This window comes from Oncorhynchus masou, chromosome 26, assembly GCF_036934945.1.
Source record: "Oncorhynchus masou masou isolate Uvic2021 chromosome 26, UVic_Omas_1.1, whole genome shotgun sequence".
Classification (NCBI taxonomy): Eukaryota; Metazoa; Chordata; class Actinopteri; order Salmoniformes; family Salmonidae; genus Oncorhynchus; species Oncorhynchus masou.
The window spans coordinates 15,706,387-15,730,277 of record NC_088237.1 but is presented as its reverse complement, the minus strand read 5'-3'; the positions used below and the strand labels follow the sequence as shown (position 1 = coordinate 15,730,277).

Below are 23,891 nucleotides of genomic sequence, written 5' to 3'. Positions count from 1 at the left end.
GGTATGGCCAGCTGCCATTGTAGAGCTCAAAACAGTCAACATAGATCATTAGAAAATGACCTGAAAACAGCCTGACCACCACCACACAGAGAAGTGGTATAGGCTGTGTTTTATTCTCTGCCTTGCCACTACAGTTCTCATTTCCCAAGATCATGGCTTTGTGCCAGTCAGCTTTACAGTTACACAATGACCATGTCCTGTTGGCCAGCTTTTTCAAGATGTTTAGTTCTGGTTGAAGTGATTAGACCATGCAGGGGAACTGTGAAGGTTGTGGGGAAAATCATGAATGCATATTAAGGGGAGATGATGTGGGTGGTGAGACTACTAAAGGGGAGGGCGAAAAAGACGGACAGACACTTTACCTCATCAAAGTACCGCTGCATGTATTTGTAGAGCTCACAGAGGGCAGCAGATTCATTGAATTCATTTTCATGTTTCTAATGAAACAGAAATATAAATGTAATGTCCGTAAAGCACAATATCAAAATGATTTATTTGAAAAATGAACAACTAGAGGGGAGGTACCTTTGACTCCTCATGCAGGAACTCCTTGAACTCAGAGCTGTTGATTGGTTGCTGGTCCCTGACCTGCTTGTAGTAGGCCTTCACTTCCTGCTTGTACTGGGAGATATCTTTGGCATAGAGCAGTTTATTGGTTGGGTCATGCTGGAACAGAGAGAGGGTAGAAGAGTCATGTCAAATCGAGGTGATGTATTGTCAATGCCAGGTATTCTAAGAGGCCTGCAAGTTATGAGACAGAGTCTGTGGCTTGGATTTTGTTTTACATCTATGTGCTCGATTCAATCAGATTTGCACTAGCAGTGTAGGAGGTGGAACAGTGGAAGAGCTGTCAAATCCATAAGCGGCTACCGATGCCGACCACTGCTAGTGCTGAGCGTTTAACTGACATTTGTTAAGTCCAATTTGTAAGTCGCTCTGGATAAGAGCGTCTGCCAAATGACTTAAATGTAAATGTTTTTCATTTTTTTTAAACAACTAATGGATCGACGCCGGTTCAATTAATTTGAATTCCATTTTGTTCGTTTTTTTTCCTGTGAGCTCAATGCGCAGTGTTGGGAGTTGTAGTTTCCAACAAGCCAATATTCTACATAGGTTACCACAAAAAAACATGGTAATTAACTAGAATGACCATAATCTACTGTGCTCCTACTTGGCCTGTCTATGTAGGACAGACACAGAAACGGAGAGATGAGACAAGCAATGTTGCCTAAAATTCTTTGGGTCACTGAGAAACTTTTAGGTCTTGTGAGTGGAAATTTGAAAGTTGTGAGAATTATTTCAATAGGCTATTTGAGCATAATGTAGACCTACCAACAAAACCAATGGAGCAAATCCCATAACATTTTAACATGGAAATAGCTTTTGATTTCTATGATACAGCCTAATATGTGGTGTTCAATTCAGGCCTACATTGCATTAGACTTAAAAATATATTTTACATTATGAAGGGCTTGACATTAATTATTTTTTAGTCTAACACTATGGGCCAAATAGGTGACTGTAAATTGTATTGTATGATGTAATAAACCCCTTTACAAAACAAAATGTATTATTACCATACAGAGAATTAGATAATGTAGACTACCCCTCTGACTACTGTCTTATTTGCATATTCAAGCCTGTCTCAAAATACAACACTGGCCCTTTAATTAAAACATAAGCTTTTTACCAACTTACTTTATAAAGACAGCTTGAAATGTAGCCCACACGTTTGTGCTCTTGTAGGAAGAAGTTCTACAATCTATAACTGGGCTAGTAACTCGCTAACTAGCAAAGAAAATCAACAAATGTTCACATGAGCGGCTCTGAACTGATCTGAAAAGCGCATTCATTCACGAGCGGGTGATTGAAAGACCCCTCGTGGGCAACCCACCAATATAATTCTACTCCGTTGCGCTCTGCCTACAACAAAATCACAGCCTCAATCTTGCAAAGTTAGATTTGTTTTGTTTCATTGTAAAGGGGCTGATATAATGTTGATTCAATCACAGAAAAAAAACATTGATCTATATAGCGCAAACTAATGGGGTGAACTCAGTGAAGTTCAATCTCTTGCGTCTCCGAGCGGCCTGACATTTCTGTGAGGCTGTCCTGGAGGATGTGCGGGCCTAGCTCGTGCAGTTTAGAGGGAACATTGGAGACAAGACGCTCGAGGTATCGCTACTTGTAAATGCATGATCAAAGTGATTGATAGTAGGTATTCAGCAGTCATAAAAGTATGCCTTTATTTACTTTGAAGAACGACGTGTTGGAATGAAATAATAAAACAAATGTATTAAACTACTGAAATATTTTATTAAAGTAATGTTGGTTAAAAAGTGATAAGCAGTAATGGGCAGTCACTGCCATCGAGGATATTTGATTAATTGTTTTATTCTGTGTTAAAGCATTCCCATAGTGCATTTCATGTTTGTTTTTTTAATATTTGAAATCGAAAACTGATCATCGAACTGAAACTACCTCAAAAAGCAGAATCCCTCATCACTATTGGCTTTGACTCACGAACCAGCAGAGTCCTCAGTAGGCAACTATGCCCAGGAGGTGGCACCTAGGTTCAAACCTACAATCCTGTCCTTATGGGGCGAGATTCTTGTACCGGAGCCACAAACTCAACATGTATTACGCTTCTCTTTGTTTATTTGACTTTGGCAGGGATTTAACCATTGGAATTGTGGAAACGTACACAAAAGCACAATAAATTAACTTTGAACCTAAAACATCTCAGGTCCAAAGCAGGAATTGAACCACCAACTCTTTTTCCATATTTGACATTGAGATTAGCAGAAACTCACACAGAAGCACAAGAGATGAGGTGTGTTAGTCATTATATTCTGCCATGTCTCGGTCATGTCCCCACCTTGCCCAACTGTTTCTCAGCCAGGGAGAAGGAGTCCATGAAGGCCTGGGCAATGACGGACAGACAGCCGTCCAGAGGCGGGGTCTTCTCCATGTCGAACACAAACTGGGGGTTCTTCAGGATGTTCACCCAGAACCGCAGGGGCAGGCTGGGAAGGAGCAGGACAGAGGAACAGTCAAACATTCTATCACTATCCCAATACAGTGAGTAATGGATTGAGTATTGAATGAATAGATACAACCAAGAAAGAAAGATGGATTCTACTATAAACATACTCAAACAGGTGTACCACCAGGGTCATATTCAATAGGCACCAAATGGGAGAAAACACTGAAAAATGGAGGGACTACTTGAACTTGTCCAATAAAAGGCTCATATTTGTTTTCCATTGCAAAATGTTTTGCTATGGTGTGACCAAATGAATATGACCCAGATGAACACATACCTGTTGGTTTTCCAGATGTGTAGTACATCTGGATCGTTGATCCTCTTGCTCTCTCCCTGGGCGTCCAGGAAGTCAAAGAAGTACTTGATGGCAGGCGGGGCTTTGAGGTTAGGGGTTCCCCAGATGGTTCTGAACAGGTTTTCCACAAACGAATGCACAGCCACCTGAGAGAGGAGGAAGTGAGAATTGGTGGTGTACCTGTGGATGTACAGTGCCTTGCGAAAGTATTCGTCCCCCTTGAATTTTGCGACCTTTTGCCACATTTCAGGCTTCAAACATAAAGATATAAAACTGTATTTTCTTGTGAAGAATCAACAACAAGTGGGACACAATCATGAAGTGGAACGACATTTATTGGATATTTCAAACTTTTTTAACAAATCAAAAACTGAAAAATTGGGCGTGCAAAATGATTCAGCCCCTTTACGTTCAGTGCAACAAACTCTCTCCAGAAGTTCAGTGAGGATCTCTGAATGATCCAATGTTGACCTAAATGACTAATGATGATAAATACAATCCACCTGTGTGTAATCAAGTCTCCGTATAAATGCACCTGCACTGTGATAGTCTCAGAGGTCTGTTAGAGAGATTTGCCCCCAGATTTGTCGCAAAGTGAATACGGGACCAGGAAGTCTGGCCTCAGTGAGGATGCTGACTAAGGAAATGAACAAATAGCTGTTTGATGCACTGCATATATAATTGCCTGATGAAAAAGTATTTTCTCATATGATCCTTATTTAGTATTTGTCAAGAGCTACAGTTTTTATGCCCTATTGTAAATGTCTTTCAAACTTCCCTTACACTGAAACCACACTGACAGCTCCAAGCAAGCAACTTTACTACCTATCCACTTTTTTTTAAAGCAACGCTCATAAGGTAAATGAGACAAGGGAAGGGAACTGTTAGATAGTCACTATGTATGCTGGATCACACGTAACTGAAGAGTCTGGACTTTTCCATCTTTCAGTTAACCATTTATCAGAGCACAGTGGCAGGTTGAAAGGGGTTAACAGTGAGTTCCTCTTGCCTTGGTGGACAGCAGCTTGGTGAGGTACACTTCCTTCAGTTTCAGCTTCTTCCTCTCCGGGTTCTTCTTTTGGTCCTGGTCAATGTCAGGGTCAATCTGGGGTCAAAGAGCACTGTTAATCAATCAGATCAAATGCATATCAGGGATATTCAATTCAGAGGTCATGTTGCCACTTACCAGATGGAAGTACTTAGTGGAGTAGTTCTGATCGTCTGTGACAAATACACAACAACAGGTCACCACGGATGACTAAATAGCAGACAATTGTGCTAAATAGCTTCCTGGTTTCTGTTAGTGTTTTAAATAAGTTGACACGGTTAAGTGGTTTTGCATCTCACTTGTGTTTCATATCTGCCATAAAACAATTTTAGAAAGAGGGGTAAATGTGGAGCAACACATGTCTATTTTCAACCTTGATTGAGTAATTGTTTGTCACGCAGGGCTCCCTTGTCAAGAGACCTTTGTCTCAATAGGACTCCACCCGGCCAAAATAAAAAAGTTTCAATAAACAAATCCAATAAATAAAAGATGGACTTTGACAAAACCAATCGCAAAAGTTACTTTGTGCCCACGTGTGTGATAGTGTGATGAGCATTAACTATGAGCATGCGCTTGTGTGTGTGTGTGTGTGTGAATACTGTTGGTGTGTACTGTGTGCAGTGTAGTCATTCACAAAAAAATCCTTTATGTTGTAGTTAGAAGTTTTGATTGCATGGCAATCTCTGTTGACACCCTTACCTTTCAGGCTGCCCTGAGGACTCAGACTGGGATGGGTCTTAGAGAGCACTTTGATGGACGCTCCATCCGGTACCTGGAGACACACACTGAGTTAGAAGGTCGATAAATGCTGGGTTACCAGCTTCTCAACCATCTGGTAGACCTAAGACACAGTGGTGTCCTACAGAGAGGCTAATAACGTGTACATGAGTTCTAATCTAATTGTGGTCTGGTTTTGCGTTGTGACACAGGAAGCTCAGTCCTACCAGCCAGGCTGCCTTGAATGGAGCTAATACTGCTTTTTAGTAGCCTTGAAAACCAGGCAGCAGAATGAGAGCAGCAGAGGAGTACACTGTACTCAGTACTCTGATTCAATGTAAATGATGTTCTAGTCTAGTAAGACCCTCTACTTATTATGTGCTTATAAGATACTTGACGAATTTGTGGATGTGGTTTGGTGACGTTAAGCAACAATTTGACAACTCAATCCATTTAGTTCTCACAACTAATCAGGACTAGATTTTTTTGTACATTTTTAAAAAACCTTTATTTAACTAGGCAAGTCAGTTAAGAACAAATTCTTATTTTCAATGACAACCTAGTAACAGTGGGTTAACTGTCTGTTCAGGGGCAGAATGACAGATTTGTACCTTATCAGCTTGGGGATTCGAACTTGCAACCTTTCGGTTACTAGTCCAACGCTAGATTAAATCCGGATCGCGGGAGATCCGCGTTATAGTGCGATTGAAATGGAAAGGTATTTTCCGATTGAGCCGACATATGCAGGGTTTACAGTGAATGCAGTCTCCGCAAACACAGGAACATTGCCTTAAAAATGTCAATTGGCTCCAGAGCAGCTCTTCAGCGGTACTGATGGAATTAGCCATTGAGTAGTACGACAGCTGCAAGGGATTGGACCTTTCATCTGCCTGTTTGAAGTTCAGGCCTTCAACTACATGCTATTTCTTTTTATTTGTATCAGTCTTAGATGGTGATTTGAGATAAAGAGAGAAATATTGAACGTGAGATTAGGCTTATTTCCTGCATCAGGAAGCTTGGTAGTGTTCTCTAACCTTGTAATGCTTGAGTGTGTTGAGCATGGTCACTTCTCCTAGAACCCCTGAGCTGGCATCCACCTCATTCAGTGGGACAAAACTTCCATCCTTCTCATACTCTGCAGAGTTCAAGAAACAGAGAGAAGTCATTATAATGAACATTTGAAAGCCATCCCTTTGAAAGAACGTATGATCGATCAAGATGTTTCATTTGAGGTACGCATGCTTTTAGAGCTATAATGCAGTCATCACTCTTGCATTCTCTCCTAATGTCTTGGACACGTGAGGTACTACAACTGACCGATGTGTATCTGTCGGAGAGGGGTGTTGTAGGGGAAGCCAAACTTGGTCTTGAAGGCCAGGAGGATCTTCTCCTTGACCTGCTCCACCGTGTCACAGTCCAGAGCACTGACCTCCAGAGGCTCACTGACCTCTCCGTCTGTTCCCACAGCAAACAGCACTTGCAGCCTCTGGGGGGAGGCGGGGGGGGGGGGGGTCAACAGACACACATACATCATGATGTAGGCTATTTACATGAAGTTTGGGTTAGAAAATTAAACGTGAGATGAGATCTATTCATCAGTGTCGCTAACCACTGAAGCTAACTGAACTAATTCCCACTATCTTTCTACTTGGGTCAGGGAAACCACACAGTTAGCTAAAGCTTGATAAAGCCTCATGTCTGTGTATATCACTTGATGGACTTCATACAATAAAACCTATACACTACAGGGATAGAATAGAGAGACTGAGGATATCTTGTGTGGTGTCGTCTCCTGTGATAATGTAACGGCGTTCTTGGTTTGTTGAATGAGAGTCGGACCGAAAATGCAGCGTGTTGGTTACTCATGTTTTTTAATGAAACAAATGAATCGCGGTACATGAAATAACTGATGTAAATAAATAACAACAAAACGGAACGTGAAACCTAATTACAGCCTATCTGGTGAAACTACACAGAGACTGGAACAATCACCCACGAAATACAAAGTGAAACCCAGGCTACCTAAATACGGTTCCCAATCAGAGACAACGAGAATCACCTGACTCTGATTGAGAACCACCTCAGGCAGCCAAACCTATGCAACACCCCTACTCAGCCGCAAATCCCAATACCAACAAAAACCCCAATACGAAATACAACATAAACCCATGTCACACCCTGGCCTGACCAACAAATAAACTAAAACACAAAAATACTAAGACCAAGGCGTGACAGAACCCCCCCCCCCTAAGGTGCGGACTCCCGGACGCACCTCAAAACCATAGGGAGGGTCCGGGTGGGCGTCTGTCCATGGTGGCGGTTCCAGCTCGGGACGTGGACCCCACTCCATAAATGTCATAGTTCCTCCCCTTCACGTCCTGGGATGATCCACCCTCGCCGCCGACCATGGCCTAATAGTCCTCACCCAGAACCCCACTGAACTGAGGAGCAGCTCGTGACTGAGGGGCAGCTCGGGACTGAGGCAGCTCGGGACTGAGGGGCAGCTCGGGACTGAGGGGCAGCTCGGGACTGAGGGGCAGCTCGGGACTGAGGGGCAGCTCGGGACTGAGGGGAAGCTCGGGACTGAGGGGCAGCTCGGGACTGAGGGGAAGCCCAGTACTGAGAGAAAGCCCAGTACTGAGAGGAAGCCCAGTACTGAGATGAAGCCCAGGCAGGCAGTTGAATCCGACAGATCCTGGCTGACTGGCGGATCTGGAAGAGTCTGGTTGACTAGCAGATCTGGAAGAGTCTGGTTGACTGGCAGATCTGGAAGAGTCTGGCAGATCTGGAAGAGTCTGGCTGACTGGCAGATCTGGAAGAGTCTGGCAGACTGGCAGATCTGGAAGAGTCTGGCAGACTGGCAGATCTGGAAAAGTCTGGCAGATCTGGAAGAGTCTGGCTGACTGGAAGAGTCTGGCTGACTGGCAGATCTGGAAGAGTCTGGCTGACTGGCAGATCTGGAAGAGTTTGTCAGATCTGGAAGAGTCTGGCTGACTGGCAGATCTGGAAGAGTCTGGCTGACTGGCAGATCTGGAAGAGTCTGGCTGACTGGCAGATCTGGAAGAGTCTGGCTGACTGGCGGATCCTGGCAGACTGACGGCTCTGGCTGCTTCATGCTGACTGACGGCTCTGGCTGCTCCATGCAGATTGACAGCTCTGGCGGCTTCTTGCAGACTGACAGCTCTGACTGTTCCATGCAGACTAACAGCTTTGGCAGCTCCTTGCCGACTGGCAGCTCCTTGCAGACTGGCAGCTCCTTGCAGACTGGCAACTCCATGCAGACTGGCAACTCCATGCAGACTGGCAACTCCATGCAGACTGGCAACTCCATGCAGACTGGCAACTCCTTGCAGACTGGCAGCTCCATGCAGACTGGCAGCTCTGGCTGCTCCAACCAGACTGACAGCTCTGGCTGCTCCATGCAGACTGGCAGCTCTAGCTGCTCCATGCAGACTGGCAGCACTAGCTGCTCCATGCAGACTGGCAGCTCTGGCTGCTCCAACCAGACTGACAGCTCTGGCTGCTCCATGCAGACTGGCAGCTCTAGCTGCTCCATGCAGACTGGCAGCACTAGCTGCTCCATGCAGACTGGCAGCTCTGGCTGCTCCGAGCAGACTGGCAGCTCTGGCTGCTCCGAGCAGACTGGCAGCTCTGGCTGCTCCGAGCAGACTGGCAGCTCAGGCTGCTCCGAACAGGCAGGAGGCTCCGGCAGCGCTGGAGAGGAGAAAGGCTCTGATAGTGCTGAACAGGCGGGAGACTCCGACAGCGCAGGAGAGAAGAAAGGCTCCGACAGCGCAGGAGAGGCGAGGCGCACTGTAAGCCTGATGCGTGGTGCTGGCACTGGTTGTATTGGGCCGAAGACACGCACAGGAAGCCTGGTGCGGGGAGCTGCTACCGGAGGGCTGGGGTGTGGAGGTGGTACTGGATAGACCGGACCGTGCAGGTGCACTGGAGCTCTTGAGCACCGAGCCTGCCCAACCTTACCCGGTTGAATACTCTCGGTTGCCCTGCCAGTGCTACGAGGTGGAATAGCCCGCACTGGGCTATGTAGGCGAACCGGAGACACCGAGCGCAAGGCTGGTACCATGTAAGCCGGCCCAAGGAGACGCACTGGGGACCAGATGCGTAGAGCCGGCTTCATGGCATTTGGCTCGACGCTCAATCTAGCCCGGCTGATACGCGGAGCTGAAATATACCGCACCGGGCTATGCACCCGCACCGGGGACACCGTGCGCACCACTGCATAACACGGTGCCTGCCCGGTCTCTCTAGCCCCCCGGTAAGCACAGGGAGTTTGCGCAGGTCTCCTACCTGGCGTAGCCATACTCCCTGAAAGCCCCCCCCAATAAATTTTTGGGGCTGATTCCCGGGCTTCCATCCACGTCGCCGTGCTTCTTCCTCATACCAGCGCCTCTCCGCTTTAGTCGCCTCTAGTTCCTCCTTGGGGCGACGATATTCACCAGGCTGAGCCCAGGGTCCTTTTCCGTCCAGTTCTTCCTCCCATGTCCAATTCTCCAAGTGGTGCAGCCTCTCCCACTGAAGCTGCTTCTGTTGCCTCTCCTGTGGCTCCTGCCTGTTAACACGCTGCTCGGTCCGTGTGTGGTGGGTGATTCTGTAACGGCATTCTTCGTTTGTTGAATGAGAGTCGGACCGAAATGCAGCGTGTTGGTTACTCATGTTTTTTAATGAAACAAATGAATCGCGGTACATGAAATAACTGATATAAATAAATAACAACAAAACGGAACGTGAAACCTAATTACAGCCTATCTGGTGAAACTACACAGAGACAGGAACAATCACCCACGAAATACAAAGTGAAACCCAGGCTACCTAAATACGGTTCCCAGAGACAACGAGAATCACCTGACTCTGATTGAGAACCGCCTCAGGCAGCCAAACCTATGCAACACCCCTACTCAGCCGCAAATCCCAATACCAACAAAAACCCCAATACGAAATACAACATAAACCCATGTCACACCCTGGCCTGACCAACAAATAAACTAAAACACAAAAATACTAAGACCAAGGCGTGACAGATAATCTTATATCTAATTTCTCTGTTATAAGAAACCACTGAGCAACTGTCTCAGCAGGATTACCATATGGCTCAACCTGTGCTTATAAAGACTAGAGTCTGGGTCCATTTAGGCTCTGATCCATTTACTTCTAGACTCGTTTCTTAATTTAAAAGGGTTCACCTTTTGCTTCTGAGAGACTGAAACTGAGAAAATCTGTAGCTTTTCCTGTCAACACTGCATGAGCGGCTGTAACCATCTACAAACCACAGACCAAGAATAAAGTAAAAAGATACATTTACACATATGGGCCTCGAGAATAGGCTGAATACAAACAGATAACTATGAAGACATGTTTTTGTTGAGGATCTTTGTGAGGGTAACATCACTTTCAACCCATCTACTTTTGCCCCAACATACTGAGATATCTTTTCTAACAGACTAGCTCAACTAACCACAACTTTTCTGGTAACAAACAAAACATAAAGGAGGAACTGCCAACTACCTCGCTCACCACACCCTAGATCCAGGAAGGGTGTGTGTGTGTAGTGTGCTGTGTATGTGTGTATGTGTGTCTGTGTGTGTGTTTGTGTTTGTGTACACACCATTGGGCTGAAGTCCTGAGCCTGCCACAGTAACCAGTCTTCATTAAGTGTGTAGAGAGCCTTTTCTGTGACTGAGTCCACTGGGCCTTTAGACATCTGCTGGGTCAGAGCACAAACCAGCAGGAAAAGAGGCTGGCCCACACTCTCCTGTTGGGACACAACACACACACACACAGCTCAGTTAAACACACACAAACCGGTATTCACTTGTACAATTAGGTATAACTCATTAACATTCACTCATATGAAAAGTTACAAAAACAGACACTCATTTACAGAGACACTAAACTCACGTGGAAATGTATGAGAGAAAAATGAAAATGTACTGTGAGCTGACCATAATGAGATAGAGGCTAATAAATACATACAACATGAATGAATAAGGCTTTGATAGAAGAAGCAAGAAAATAACAAATATAGACTGATATTGACAGACAGACGGACCCTTGAGGAAGCCGTACAGAGAGACAGACTGACCCTGAGGAAGCTTTAGAGACAGACAGACTGACCCTGAGGAAGCCGTAGAGACAGACAGACTGACCCTGAGGAAGCCGTAGAGACAGACAGACTGACCCTGAGGAAGCCGTAGAGACAGACAGACTGACCCTGAGGAAGCCGTAGAGACAGACAGACTGACCCTGAGGAAGCCGTAGAGACAGACAGACTGACCCTGAGGAAGCCGTAGAGACAGACAGACTGACCCTGAGGAAGCCGTAGAGACAGGCAGACTGACCCTGAGGAAGCCGTAGAGACAGACAGACTGACCCTGAGGAAGCCGTAGAGACAGACAGACTGACCCTGACCCTGAGAGAAGACAGACTGACCCTGAGGAAGCCGTAGAGACAGACAGACTGACCCTGAGGAAGCCGTAGAGACAGACAGACTGACCCTGAGGAAGCCGTAGAGACAGACAGACTGACCCTGAGGAAGCCGTAGAGACAGACAGACTGACCCTGAGGAAGCCGTAGAGACAGACAGACTGACCCTGAGGAAGCCGTAGAGACAGACACTACCCTGAGGAAGCCGTGAGATAGACGGACTGACCCTGAGGAAGCCGTAGAGACAGACAGACTGACCCTGAGGAAGCCGTAGAGACAGGCAGACTGACCCTGAGGAAGACAGGCAGACTGACCCTAGGAGACAGGCAGACTGACCCTGAGGAAGCCGTAGAGACAGGCAGACTGACCCTGAGGAAGACAGGCAGACTGACCCTGACAGGCAGACTGACCCTGAGGAAGCCGTAGAGACAGACAGACTGACCCTGAGGAAGCCGTAGAGACAGATGGACATCCAGTTGGTGAGCAGCTTCTCTACGATGGACTCGGTGCGTCGCAGCATGAGTTTGGGCTGGGAGTTACTGGGCTGCTCCATCAGAGCCTTGAGTAGTTCCTCCATCACCTGGGTCATGTAGGGCAGGTCACCGTGGAGGGACACGGTCAGCAGGGAGGCCACCGCACACCTTGTAGGACACAACAAACATCAGACTTATGACATCTCTATTACCAGCTATACACATCAACCTGCTCATCCATAATGACTTAAACAACACCTAAATAATTTCCCCTGTACTATATACAGTACATTAACCTTATCTGTTGTATATCCTATACCCAAACCAGCTAAGTGACACTTGGCCTAAATTGTGTCCTGTCCTCACTGACTCACTTCTCCTTGACGTTGAAATTCTTCTGCTCCTCCAGAGCGTGGACGAAGGAGGTGAGGAACACCTGATCCCGGATCAGTCTGGACAGGGCCTGGCAGCTCTCGTCTGGCTGCCCCTTCACCGCGTCCTGACCACAGGGCAGATGTTAGCCACTTATGGAAATCTATTACATCCTCCATTTCCCTTCCAGCCATTCATAAAGTCATGGTATGGCAATCAGACGAGCAGATTTCACATACGGTTCAAATCAAATCTCACCTCGCCAATGTCTTTGATACAGGAGGTCATCACAGGTCCACCCTAATAGAAACAATAGGACAAACTATGAACATTAAAACACAACCTATCTGTCCATTTAATACAACATGTTTGATCTTAAATCAGACTGTATTAGGTATACTGCATTGACTCTGTTCTGTGCTCTGCTCCTACGTACGTCAGGGAAGAAGATCCTGGAAGCAAAGTGCTTGTAGTCCAAGAAAGGGATGGCTCCAACGTTCTCAATTAAATCACACTTTTCCGTCTGCATATCCACAAATCCTAGAGAACAGAAGGGTAAGTAAGGGCGTTTGTTTTTTGGTGCAACTGTAACTATGTGTGAATTGCATGTGGGTGGTAGTCATGGGCCTTTACTCTGTTAAATCCATTTTATGATGGCAATTTGGTGCATCAGTGAGTATGAGTGTGTGTGTGTGTGTGCCTGTCTGTGTGTGATTTAAGAATATAAATCAAGGTTGGTGTGTCCACGATGACTGACCTTGTCTGATGTCATTTCTGATGTCACACTCCAGCAGTTCCAGCTGCTTGTCCATTTGTGCTGCCATTTTCCTCTGTTTAATGTAGGAATACCACACCGCCCCTGGTCAGGACAGGACAAGAGCTTTATTTTCTCACACACACACACACACACACACACACACACACACACACACACACACACACACAAAACCATACCTAAACCTATGGGCCCTATTCAACAAAAACAGGTCTTTTTTGTTGTTGTTTAGTATATTAATTCAACCATTTAAAAAAACAAGCACACATAAAACTTGAAAAAGCCATACATGCACATGAAAAAAATCATTGAGGATAACACACAATAAAGTCTGGGACTTGTTTCCATTGTGGTCCTCTTGAGACAAGATGGCTGGACAACATCGAACACAGTATGGCAGTGAAATAAAATTTAAAAAACAGAGAAGAAGAACATCTCATCATTCCAGTTGCATCATAGGGGTGATTCATATGGGCACAGAAGACAAACATATTTGTACTTTATTTTTAAAGCTGCCTAGAGAGGACATTGTTTTTATGGGCAGGGGCAACTCATTCCGTTCTGAGGCTCCAGTATACAAGACAGTACCTTTCCCAGCATTACTCCTGAACCTGTATAGGCACACATCAGCAACACCTGATCTGGTGCTGTGATTGTGTGCATCCCTAACACTAGGAAAGTAATCACTTAGATATCTGAGCGCAGTTTCAGAACCCAGAACCAAATCTTGCGTGCCAGCTACTTGATTGGACATTTACAGTCTGTCATGAGACACTAAGTCAAAACAAAGTTGATGAAGTTGAATACTTACCCACAATGACCACAATGATGATGGGTATAAGCACAAGGATGAGTTGCAGTGAAGGTGCAGCTTTTTTGGTAAAAGGTTTTTCGTGAAGTTTCCAACTCTTATCTGAAAAACAAACACATCATAATGCATGTTGACTGTAAAATACTATTTCCGAGGACAGTTCTGATTCGGAGTTTCCAAGAGCAACTAACAGCCTTTTTGGATTTATCTGAATAAGAGGTTTACCCTCACTGACTTGATGTTAAAGTTGGGAGTGTTCTTTATATCACAGATGACAGAGTCAGTCCCGTTGCTCTTCTCGATGGTTTCCATGACACACTCTACATCCTGGTTCTCCTCCTGAACACCAAACACTAAGATCTCTTCTGTGGCGATGTTCAACTTGTCAGCCCTTTTCTGAAATAAAAAAAAGAATGGAATGTGTATATGAGAGAGAGAGAGAGAGAGAGAGAGAGAGAGAAAATTAGGCTGATATCCACTAATTATCAAAATCCAGAAAAGAGACATTAAATTCCACAACCACCTAAAAGGAAGCGATTCCCAAACCTTCCATAACAAAGCCATCACCTACAGAGAGATGAACCTGGAGAAGAGTGCCCTAAGCAAGCTGGTCCTGGGGCTCTGTTCACAAACACACCCCACAGAGCCCCAGGACAGCAGCACAATTAGACCCAATCAATGAGAAAACAAAAAGATAATTACTTGACACATTGGAAAGATTTAACAAAAAACAGAGCAAACTAGAATGCTATTTGGCCCTAAACAGAGAGTACACAGTGACAGAATACCTGACCACTGTGACTGACCCAAACTTAAGGAAAGCTTTGACTATGTACAGACTCAGTGAGCATAGCCTTGCTATTGAGAAAGGCCACCGTAGGCAGACATGGCTCTCAAGAGAAGACAGGCTATGTGCTCACTGCCCACAAAATGAGGTGGAAACTGAGCTGCACTTCCTAACCTCCTGTCCAATGTATGACCATATTAGAGACACATATTTCCCTCAGATTACACAGATCCACAAAGAATTCGAAAACAAATCCAATTTTGATCAACTCCCATATCCACTGGGTGAAATTCCACAGTGTGCCATCACAGCAGCAAGATTTGTGACCTGTTGCCACAAGAAAAGGGCAACCAGTGAAGAACAAACACCATTGTAAATACAACCCATATTTATGCTTATTTATTTTCCCTTGTGCACCCTTAACCATTTGTACATCGTTGCAACACTGTATATATATGTAATGACATTTGTAATGTCTTTATTGTTTTGAAGCTTCTGTATGTGTAATGTTTACTGTTCATTTTTATTGTTTATTTCACTTTTGTATATTATCTACCTCACTTGCTTTGACAATGTTAACACATGTTTCCCATGCCAATAAAGCCCCTTGAATTGAATTTAATTGAGAGAGAGCTTTTAAGTACATATGTGTGTGTGTGGGTGCATGAATGCGTGCACATGTGTGTATACCTCAATGGTGATACGCAGATCGTTTCCTGTCTTGATTGCAGTATAGCTGGTGAATTCTGGGTCCGGATGGTAGGTGAGCTGTGATGAGCAGGCCAGTGTCTGATTGGCCACTCTCAGAGACACAGTGGAGGTGACTGGCTGGTTAATGTGTTCAAAGGGAGGTGTGTGGTACCACAGAGTCTAAAAACACCAACAACAGGAATTAGAATACCTCAGATATTGACCCCCCCCCCCCCCATGACTGATTTCTGTGTTGTGTGAAGGTGATTGTTTGGCGAGGTGTGGCAGTGTGCATGTTCATATTAGGTTACTGACTGGTTACGTCAGTGTGTTAAGATGTCTACCCCAGAGCTGTATTTGGTTTGGATGGTCTGAGGGGCGTGGTCATGAACAACCCCCTCCACAAACTCCAGCTGGGACCCTTGGACCTTGATCTTCCTCTTCCCACTGCAGGAGACATACGAAATCAACCAATCAGAGGAGGGTTGTTGGTCACACCTAGCGTGCTGATGTAAATTGTAGTCAAGTCTAAACCACATTATTTGAATAAGCCAGAGGAAGAAAAACAAGTTGTAACACACAAAAAAACATTTCACAGAATAAATAAAGTATGACATGGTCCATAAAAACTAGCTAGCCAAGCATGAAGAATCTGCTTTAGAGGGCTACCAAAAGCAAAAAGGGAAGCCAGTGCTGAGCAGCTGAGAGAAAGAGGTGATTGAAACATAACACTGTTGTATGAAGCAACTTCTGGGAAGCGGCCCACTTTCTTTCCCCATCAGACAACATAATGGCCAGTAGCCATATATGGAAAAGAGTTACAGGCATGCTTCTTAACCTCTGTATAGCTTGTGTGTGTGTATATAAAAATGTGGATCATAGGTGCGTACCTACGTGTGTGTGCGTGCGCACATGCGTACCTATGTGTATGTGTGTGTGTGTGTGTGTGTTTTTACCTAGCCCAGGTAGTGCTTGGTATTAGCCCAGTGCAGGACGGTGAGGACCCATAGGTGACAGTGGCCTTGCCCAGACAGCGACCGTCTGGCAGCACGGCACACACAATGACAGAACCTTTGTCACCAATAGGGATGTGGAACGTCAGACTGGACCCAGTGTTGTTCCACACAGGAGACCTGACCAGGTGATACACACACTACACAGGTTACAGATCCCCCCGGTACTGCTGCTCATTCTGTTCACCAGTTCCGGAGGTCTACGTCACCGGATTGCTAGGCTTCACTGAACGGGATTCATTATCATCAACCCAGGACTGTCTTGTCTGATTACACACACCTGGTTCCTATTTCCCCTGATTAGTATATGTGCCCTCTGTTCCCTCTGTCGGTTATTGTTCCCATGTCTGTTGGTGGTGTGAGTACCTATGCGATGGTGCAGCTGTTATGCTGTGTGCTATATATATACATTGTGTATTACGGGTATCGTCGTTCAACGAGGTTAACCCTCGCTCTTTTGTTTGGGTACAGCCCAGTGTTTTTGTATACGTGTTTGTTTTGGGTGTATTAAAAACCCCTATTGTGTATTGCTGCACCTGTCCCCAAAATCCGATATACCAGCGTGACAGACACACTTTACCAAAACACAGTGATAAAGCCTTGGGCTTTCATGAACGAAGTGATGCAGAAGTGGGAAAAAAATCTAAATCGTTGTTTAAAAGCATTGATTACACTTTTTAAATGTTTAATTATCTCAAAAAATGTCTGCATAAATTAGTAAAACAAATCATATTCATCCGATTGTCCACTTTGACTCACTCCTTGAGACTGCAGTCCATGTGCCCTTGGATGCGAACCCTGGTCACGTAATGGAGGTTCTTCCCAGTCATCAGGGCGTGGTTTCTGCCATGGAAGGACAGAACACTGGGCACTATGGAGACGATCACTGGCTCCTGACAAACACACACAGACAGACAATATTTCTGATGAAGACAAGTGAAACTAAATATGTGTTTATGGCTGTAAGCTTGTTTTTTAGTTTTGGTAAATAATGATGAGTGACAAAGTTAGAGGCATAAATATCCTACCCCCCAAAAATGCTAACCTCCCCTTTTATTGTGATGATGGAAGGTTAGCATGTCTTGGGGGTATGATATTTGTGCATCTGTAACTTTCATCATTATTCACGATTCATTCAGGACTATCAGTAATCATAGTAGCATCCACATGAATGTAGAAGCATTCAGAAACATTCTATTATTTAAAATGTGTCACGCCTTGGTCTTAGTATTTTTGTGTTTTAGTTTATTTGTTGGTCAGGCCAGGGTGTGACATGGGTTTATGTTGTATTTCGTATTGGGGTTTTTGTTGGTATTGGGATTTGCGGCTGAGTAGGGGTGTTGCATAGGTTTGGCTGCCTGAGGCGGTTCTCAATCAGAGTCAGGTGATTCTCGTTGTCTCTGGGAACCGTATTTAGGTAGCCTGGGTTTCACTTTGTATTTCGTGGGTGATTGTTCCTGTCTCTGTGTAGTTTCACCAGATAGGCTGTAATTAGATTTCATGTTCCGTTTTGTATTTTGTAATAGTTATTTTATGTATCGCGATCCTTCATTAAAGATCATGAGTAACCACCACGCTGCATTTTGGTCCGACTCTTCTTTTGACAAACGAAGAACGCCGTTACAAAATGAAAGTGATTACGCAATACATTATTTACCATTCATTTCTATTGGGCAAATGTTTTATCTGAAACATAACCAAAACAAACAGCAAATGCCTCCAAGCTTGCTGTAGTCATTGTGTGCTGGGAATAAGGGACCAAATACTAAACTTTTGACTACTTTAACACACATAAGTATATTTGTCCCAATAGTTTTTGGTGGGGACCATGTGTAACAGTTTAGTTTCCTTCCCTCTCCTCGCCCCTACCTGGGCTCGAACCAGGGACCTTCTGCACACATCAACAACTGACACCCACGATTGAAAAGCTATTATCGCGCACCCCGCTAACTAGCAAGCCATTTCACAGTTACATATGTACACAAAGTGCTGTAATTTCTAGTTGGTTCACCCGATATGGATGAAAACACCCTCAAATTAAAGATGAGTCTGCACTTTAACTTCATAATCTTTGTATCACTTGTATCACTTTGGAGTGCTGACCCACTCCAAGGTGCTGACCCACTCCAAAGTGCTGTCCCACTCCAAAGTGCTGACCCACTCCAAAGTGCTGACCCACTCCAAAGTGCTGACCCACTCCAAGGTGCTGACCCACTCCAAAGTGCTGACCCACTCCAAGGTGCTGACCCACTCCAAAGTGCAGAGCCAAAACAACAAAAAATTTGTAACTGTTCCAATACTTGGAGCTCACTGTATGTAATTATGGTGGATGGTTTGAAATCTACTACTGCCCTGGGGCACAGTCATGTGATCCATGATCCCCACTGTAAGAGGTATGACGACTTGACTCAGAGACAAAGGCTCTATTCACAAACATCTTCTTACTATTTATAACCTTTTTGATCCATACCATTCTGGTTGAGATAAAATCTCTATTCTACGAGTGATCTAAATGTAGGATGCCCAGATCTATGAATATTGCTCTGTACAACTGAATATAGTATCTTGGCATTGGTAGACATCCATTTGAGTGTCTTCATTTTGTCCTCAATCTTAGCTTTCGAGAGAGAGAGCAAGAGAGAGCAAGAGAGAGAGCGAGTGTTTTGATAAGGCCAAAGGAACATTGACACTTTAACTAACACCAAACACACACAGCAATATTCATCACATCTGATTAAATTCTTCACATTTCATTCAGACTGGGAGGAGCATGATAACAAAGTGAGCTCATTAAAACATCTCAAACGCAGACACTATACAGTATCTTTCAATGTTATTCGATTTCAAACGTCAACATTGTTTACTTGTTGAAATAAGTTACTGTATGTACGTACAGTAAGTAGCTTACGACACACGTGTGAACAAAATTTCTTTTTTTTGGGTAGTGGTGACCATATACAAGAAAGCTTTGTCCTTGTCACATTTCACAAAACACATGTCCATAGCTATTTGATAGGTACTGAAATGACCAGTCACCGTGAAAGTCACCGTGAAAATCCCAGACCACTTCAAGTCCACTCTGTTTCACATGCAGACACAGATGCGTATACACACGCACACACACACAAACACACAAGCACAGACACAACCTTAGTTCTCTGTTCTGAGATCAAACTTCTCTATAAGAGACAGAAGATCCACTGAGAGATGCTGATGAAGTGATCGGCAGGATGGACTTACAGAGTAGTTCATTCCTGACTGGCTGGATCTGCACACGTCCTGGGGAAGGAAGTGAGAGAGGGTTGATGAACAAGATACAGGAACACACATGGGTGAAGAAGTTGTGAGATGAACCACCCCAAAGAAGAAGAGCTGTGTGTGTGTGTGTGTGTGTGTGTGTGTGTGTGTGTGTGTGTGTGTGTGTGTGTGTGTGTGTGTGTGTGTGTGTGTGTGTGTGTGTGTGTGTGTGTGTGTGTGTGTGTGTGTGTGTGTGTGTGTGTGTGTGTATGTGTGTGAGTGAGTGAGTGAGTGAGTGAGTGAGTGAGTGAGTGAGTGAGTGAGATACCTGTATGGGGTCTGAGTTGGCAGACCTGGTTGTCCAGGAGCAGACATCATTAATCCAGCTACATCCAGCTGTCATGCACTGAGAACACCTGAGAGACACAGAGACAGGAATAAAAATACTACACTGAGTTTAATCATAAACATGTGTACCATCTGCTATTCATGCAAAATGTGTACTAACAAATCTATAATATTCAGAAAGGCAAGTGCCTAACATAATTTAAAAGATGTCATTATAGTAAATATAAGTAGGTCTAAACAAGTAGGTTGAAACATAGCCATATCAAGGTGCTGAGGCGTAGCATGACAGATCTGGGATTTCTGACTGACAGGGCAGAGGTAGGTGGTCCAGAGATGTTTGAACAGTTTGTGAGCATCAGATTCTCAGTAAGGTTCTGCTTCCCCACTCTTATCTCCACTGTGACATTCAGACCTATGTGGAAAAACACAGGGAAACAATCTCTAAGCAAGATGCTCCGTTTTGTCATTGAGAAATCTACAGGAGAGTTAGAAGGTGAAAGGTCACCTTCAGCAGGAAGCTGGTCGCTGGAGAACAGGCAGGAGCATCGAGGCAACGCTGGAGCAGGGTTTGTCCTGTCACACAGATGATCATTTCTTGTGAGGAAGATACAGGCGGAGGTGAGACTTCCTGTCCCATGCACATTCAGGTGGACCTTGACAGTGAGTGTGATCTTCTCTCCACTGCTGCTCTTCTCCACCTGGTAAGAGACCATGTTCTGTTGTTGGGAGTCCTCAGAGATGGAGATCCAGGCTGAAGGCTGAAGGCAGTCATCCTGAAACGAACATCTAGAACACATCACATAAAGGGGTGAGGATGAGCAGGTTTAGGGTGACACAGATAAACAGGACAAAGAAGTATATTGACAGGAAGTTTCATCTATAGAGGCAAATTTATTCTAAGAAGCTGTGGGTGATTCAGGAAATAACATTTGTTCTACCGCTCTGAAAATAAATGTTTTCAAGATCATATGGTATGAAAAACCATGGGCCGAGATATGTCAATAACAAAGACAACTGTCTAATTTAATTACATTCAAATGATTGCCACGGTTAATCTTCATGACAAGAGTGAAAAATTGCATTTTAGAAAAGAAAATGTGATATAATAAAGAAATCTCATCTATAGTGTAAGTTATAGAAGTGTGTAGTTGTGGTTCTTGTGACTGACCTTGACTTGTTGTTCTCAGACTCACACCAGCCACAGAAGGGGTCCTGAGCAGACCAACAGTCCTTCAGACTCTTGTGTTCACTGCACTGAGCCACAGGCACACGCATCATCTACAACAAACACACAATATTATGTCCTGGGTCCTATTTCAGAATGGTTGTACTGTATAGTATGTATATCTGTGCACAGTAGAACTTACCTGGTTTCTCAGTGCCATGTACACATGTTTGTGGTCCACTGGATCCAGGTGCATCTTGGGAAACACACGGCGGTCGTCATCTGACTTGTAGAGCACTCGAGCACAGGCAGATTTATAGGCCTTGTCTACAGCAAGCTGACATGGGACAGAGAGAGACACTTCAATAATATCTCTCTGTTGATGTCACGTTCTGACCTTTATTTCCCTTGTTTTGTCATTATTTAGTATGGTCAGGGCGTGAGTTGGGGTGGGCAGTCTGTTTGTTTTTCTATGATTTGGGTATTTCTATGTTTCGGCCTAGTATGGTTCTCAATCAGAGGCAGGTGTCATTAGTTGTCTCTGATTGAGAATCATACTTAGGTAGCCTGGGTTTCACTGTGTGTTTGTGGGTGATTGTTCCTGTCTCTGTGTTTGCACCAGATAGGGCTGTTTTGAGTTTTCACGTTTTGTTAGTTTATTCATGTATAATGTCTTTATAAATTAAACATGAATAACCACCACGCTGCGTTTTGGTCTGCCTCTCCTTCAAGTAAAGAAAAACGTTACAGTTGAGGTGACATATCCCACTAACAAACAACAATACATAACATGGCCCTAGGAAATCACCAATACTGCAGTTGTAAATGTCAATTGACTGTACACATTTCTCTCTGTCAACAAGAGTATGGATTTGATGATGATACATGATAGGATAACAATCATTGATGTGTAGTGGTGACCAAACCCCTGTCTGGTTTGTTAGTGTACTGCATGGCTGTCATATTTCTGTTAGAAACATGCAGAGGATTTGTCTGGATTATTAAAGCTTTCCAGGGACAACACTGCATAAAGGAGACTATTGTCTCTAGTAGAGTATTGTGGGGTTTCTCCAGGCTAATTTAGTCCTCGAATTCTCTCATGTGAGCCACGTTTGGTAGAAAACGCTGTAATTCTGTTGTATGAGTATATGTGTGTTCAAGGGAGAAATAATGACACCAGAGGGGTGTTACGAGGCCAGTGTGTGTGTGTGTTAAGAGTTCTCATAACTGTGTTCCTCAGACCTCGATGAGTTGTCCATCTCCTGTCCCAATGAAGAACACCAGCCAGGAGTTGTGTCTCACTGCCAACACTGATGTCATGGAGCTGTATTTAAACACCACCGCCTCTGGATGCAGGTCCGGTGCGTTACCTTGCCGCGGTGCCTTGAACAGCATACATATCAGTGTTACAGACAATCTCAACACATTTGCTAAGAAATTAGGGTAACGATAATGATAGTGACTGCTATGGCGTTGGTTATAAACCACACAAATAATCATCTCACCAACCTCTGCACAGGCTTGATAGCAGAAGTCTGGGTCATTGTTTTTGAGTTGAGGCCCTGTAGAGCTGATGTTATAGATGGCCAGCACGGTGTTGATGGGGTCGCTTGTGTTACCAGCCGTGAACACACCTGCCCAGAGCACCTGCCCATGGAGCCCACCAGAACCTTGAATCACAGAGGAAGACAGGAGCTCCCGGCGCTCCATGTTTCCACAACATTTGAGTGTAGCACCTTTGAGGGACATCAAAGTATTTGTTTTACTGTTCTCGCTCTTGAACCAAATAAGTCGAACTTGACGCTCTTTGGGAACGTTCGAGAACACGTAGATGTGTGAATTACTCTGAAAGCCGTCCACAAACTGAAACTTCTCCTTTTGTTTGGCGTCAATATACGGAGTCGCGCTCTTATCTGAATTCGAAAAGATTCCACCATACTGTCCTTCTAGAGTATTCCGTAGGTCAAGAAACTGACCTGAATTGGAACACTCTTTACGCACACGGTTCTGCAGCCTTCCAGCCATAATGTAGGAGTTCGTCCCGACATCAACGATAAAGCCAATGGTTGAATCTCCAGGGTCCAATGAACCCACGTCAATATCCTCCGAATACACAGATTTTGAGATTTCGTTGAGATCCAGTATTTCACAGTATCCGCATTTTGTGGTTCCACATGTGATCAAGGTCTTGTTTTTGATGAATGGCAGTAAAATGTTTACCTTAAATGGATACGTTTCGTCGGAAGGAGGTACTTCTTGGTTAGGATAAACTACGTTTGGATTATCCCTCTTTATAACTTTGGTAAAATCATGGTTCAGCTGGAAGAGTCGGTCATCCGTAACGACGTATACCGAGCTGTCACCAATGGCAAAGTCGCGGACGTCGCCATCGAATGTGTGATTCTCCTGGCCCCGACTCCAGTCCACGCAGGCGAGGAGAACTCCCCAGAAAACAGCCCTCATCTCGTAAATCATGTAGTCAGTCAAGCCTGAGAGGAGAGAGCATTGGAAACTCCGTTCTGCGCCTCTGATGCCACTGTCATACTGTGCCGAAGGCCAACAGGAGGATTGCGTAAAAGCGCACAGTGGATAGATGCTGCAACTATGTGTTAACTTTAGGACATTAAATATAGTTCCGGCGGTTATGTTCTGAGACTCAGACTTCCGTGT

The 23,891-nt window shown here is 44.6% G+C and overlaps 1 protein-coding gene across 1 annotated transcript in view; it reads right to left on the bottom strand.

Moving 5' to 3' along the window:
- LOC135514875 (plexin-C1-like) overlaps window positions 1-23,891 on the bottom strand; it is a 25,846-nt gene extending 1,955 nt beyond the window's left edge. The window contains 30 exon segments of the mRNA XM_064938549.1: window positions 363-437; window positions 526-666; window positions 2,879-3,026; window positions 3,324-3,487; window positions 4,351-4,446; window positions 4,528-4,562; window positions 5,089-5,161; window positions 6,141-6,241; window positions 6,424-6,592; window positions 10,733-10,879; window positions 11,993-12,191; window positions 12,398-12,522; window positions 12,654-12,695; window positions 12,832-12,935; window positions 13,153-13,254; window positions 13,982-14,045; window positions 14,048-14,083; window positions 14,207-14,377; window positions 15,459-15,638; window positions 15,803-15,905; window positions 16,415-16,591; window positions 17,231-17,364; window positions 19,712-19,750; window positions 20,037-20,124; window positions 20,366-20,468; window positions 20,562-20,842; window positions 21,225-21,334; window positions 21,424-21,558; window positions 22,464-22,604; window positions 22,731-23,891. Of these exon segments, the coding sequence (XP_064794621.1) occupies window positions 363-437; window positions 526-666; window positions 2,879-3,026; window positions 3,324-3,487; window positions 4,351-4,446; window positions 4,528-4,562; window positions 5,089-5,161; window positions 6,141-6,241; window positions 6,424-6,592; window positions 10,733-10,879; window positions 11,993-12,191; window positions 12,398-12,522; window positions 12,654-12,695; window positions 12,832-12,935; window positions 13,153-13,254; window positions 13,982-14,045; window positions 14,048-14,083; window positions 14,207-14,377; window positions 15,459-15,638; window positions 15,803-15,905; window positions 16,415-16,591; window positions 17,231-17,364; window positions 19,712-19,750; window positions 20,037-20,124; window positions 20,366-20,468; window positions 20,562-20,842; window positions 21,225-21,334; window positions 21,424-21,558; window positions 22,464-22,604; window positions 22,731-23,696 (4,449 nt within the window). The 5' untranslated portion in view covers window positions 23,697-23,891.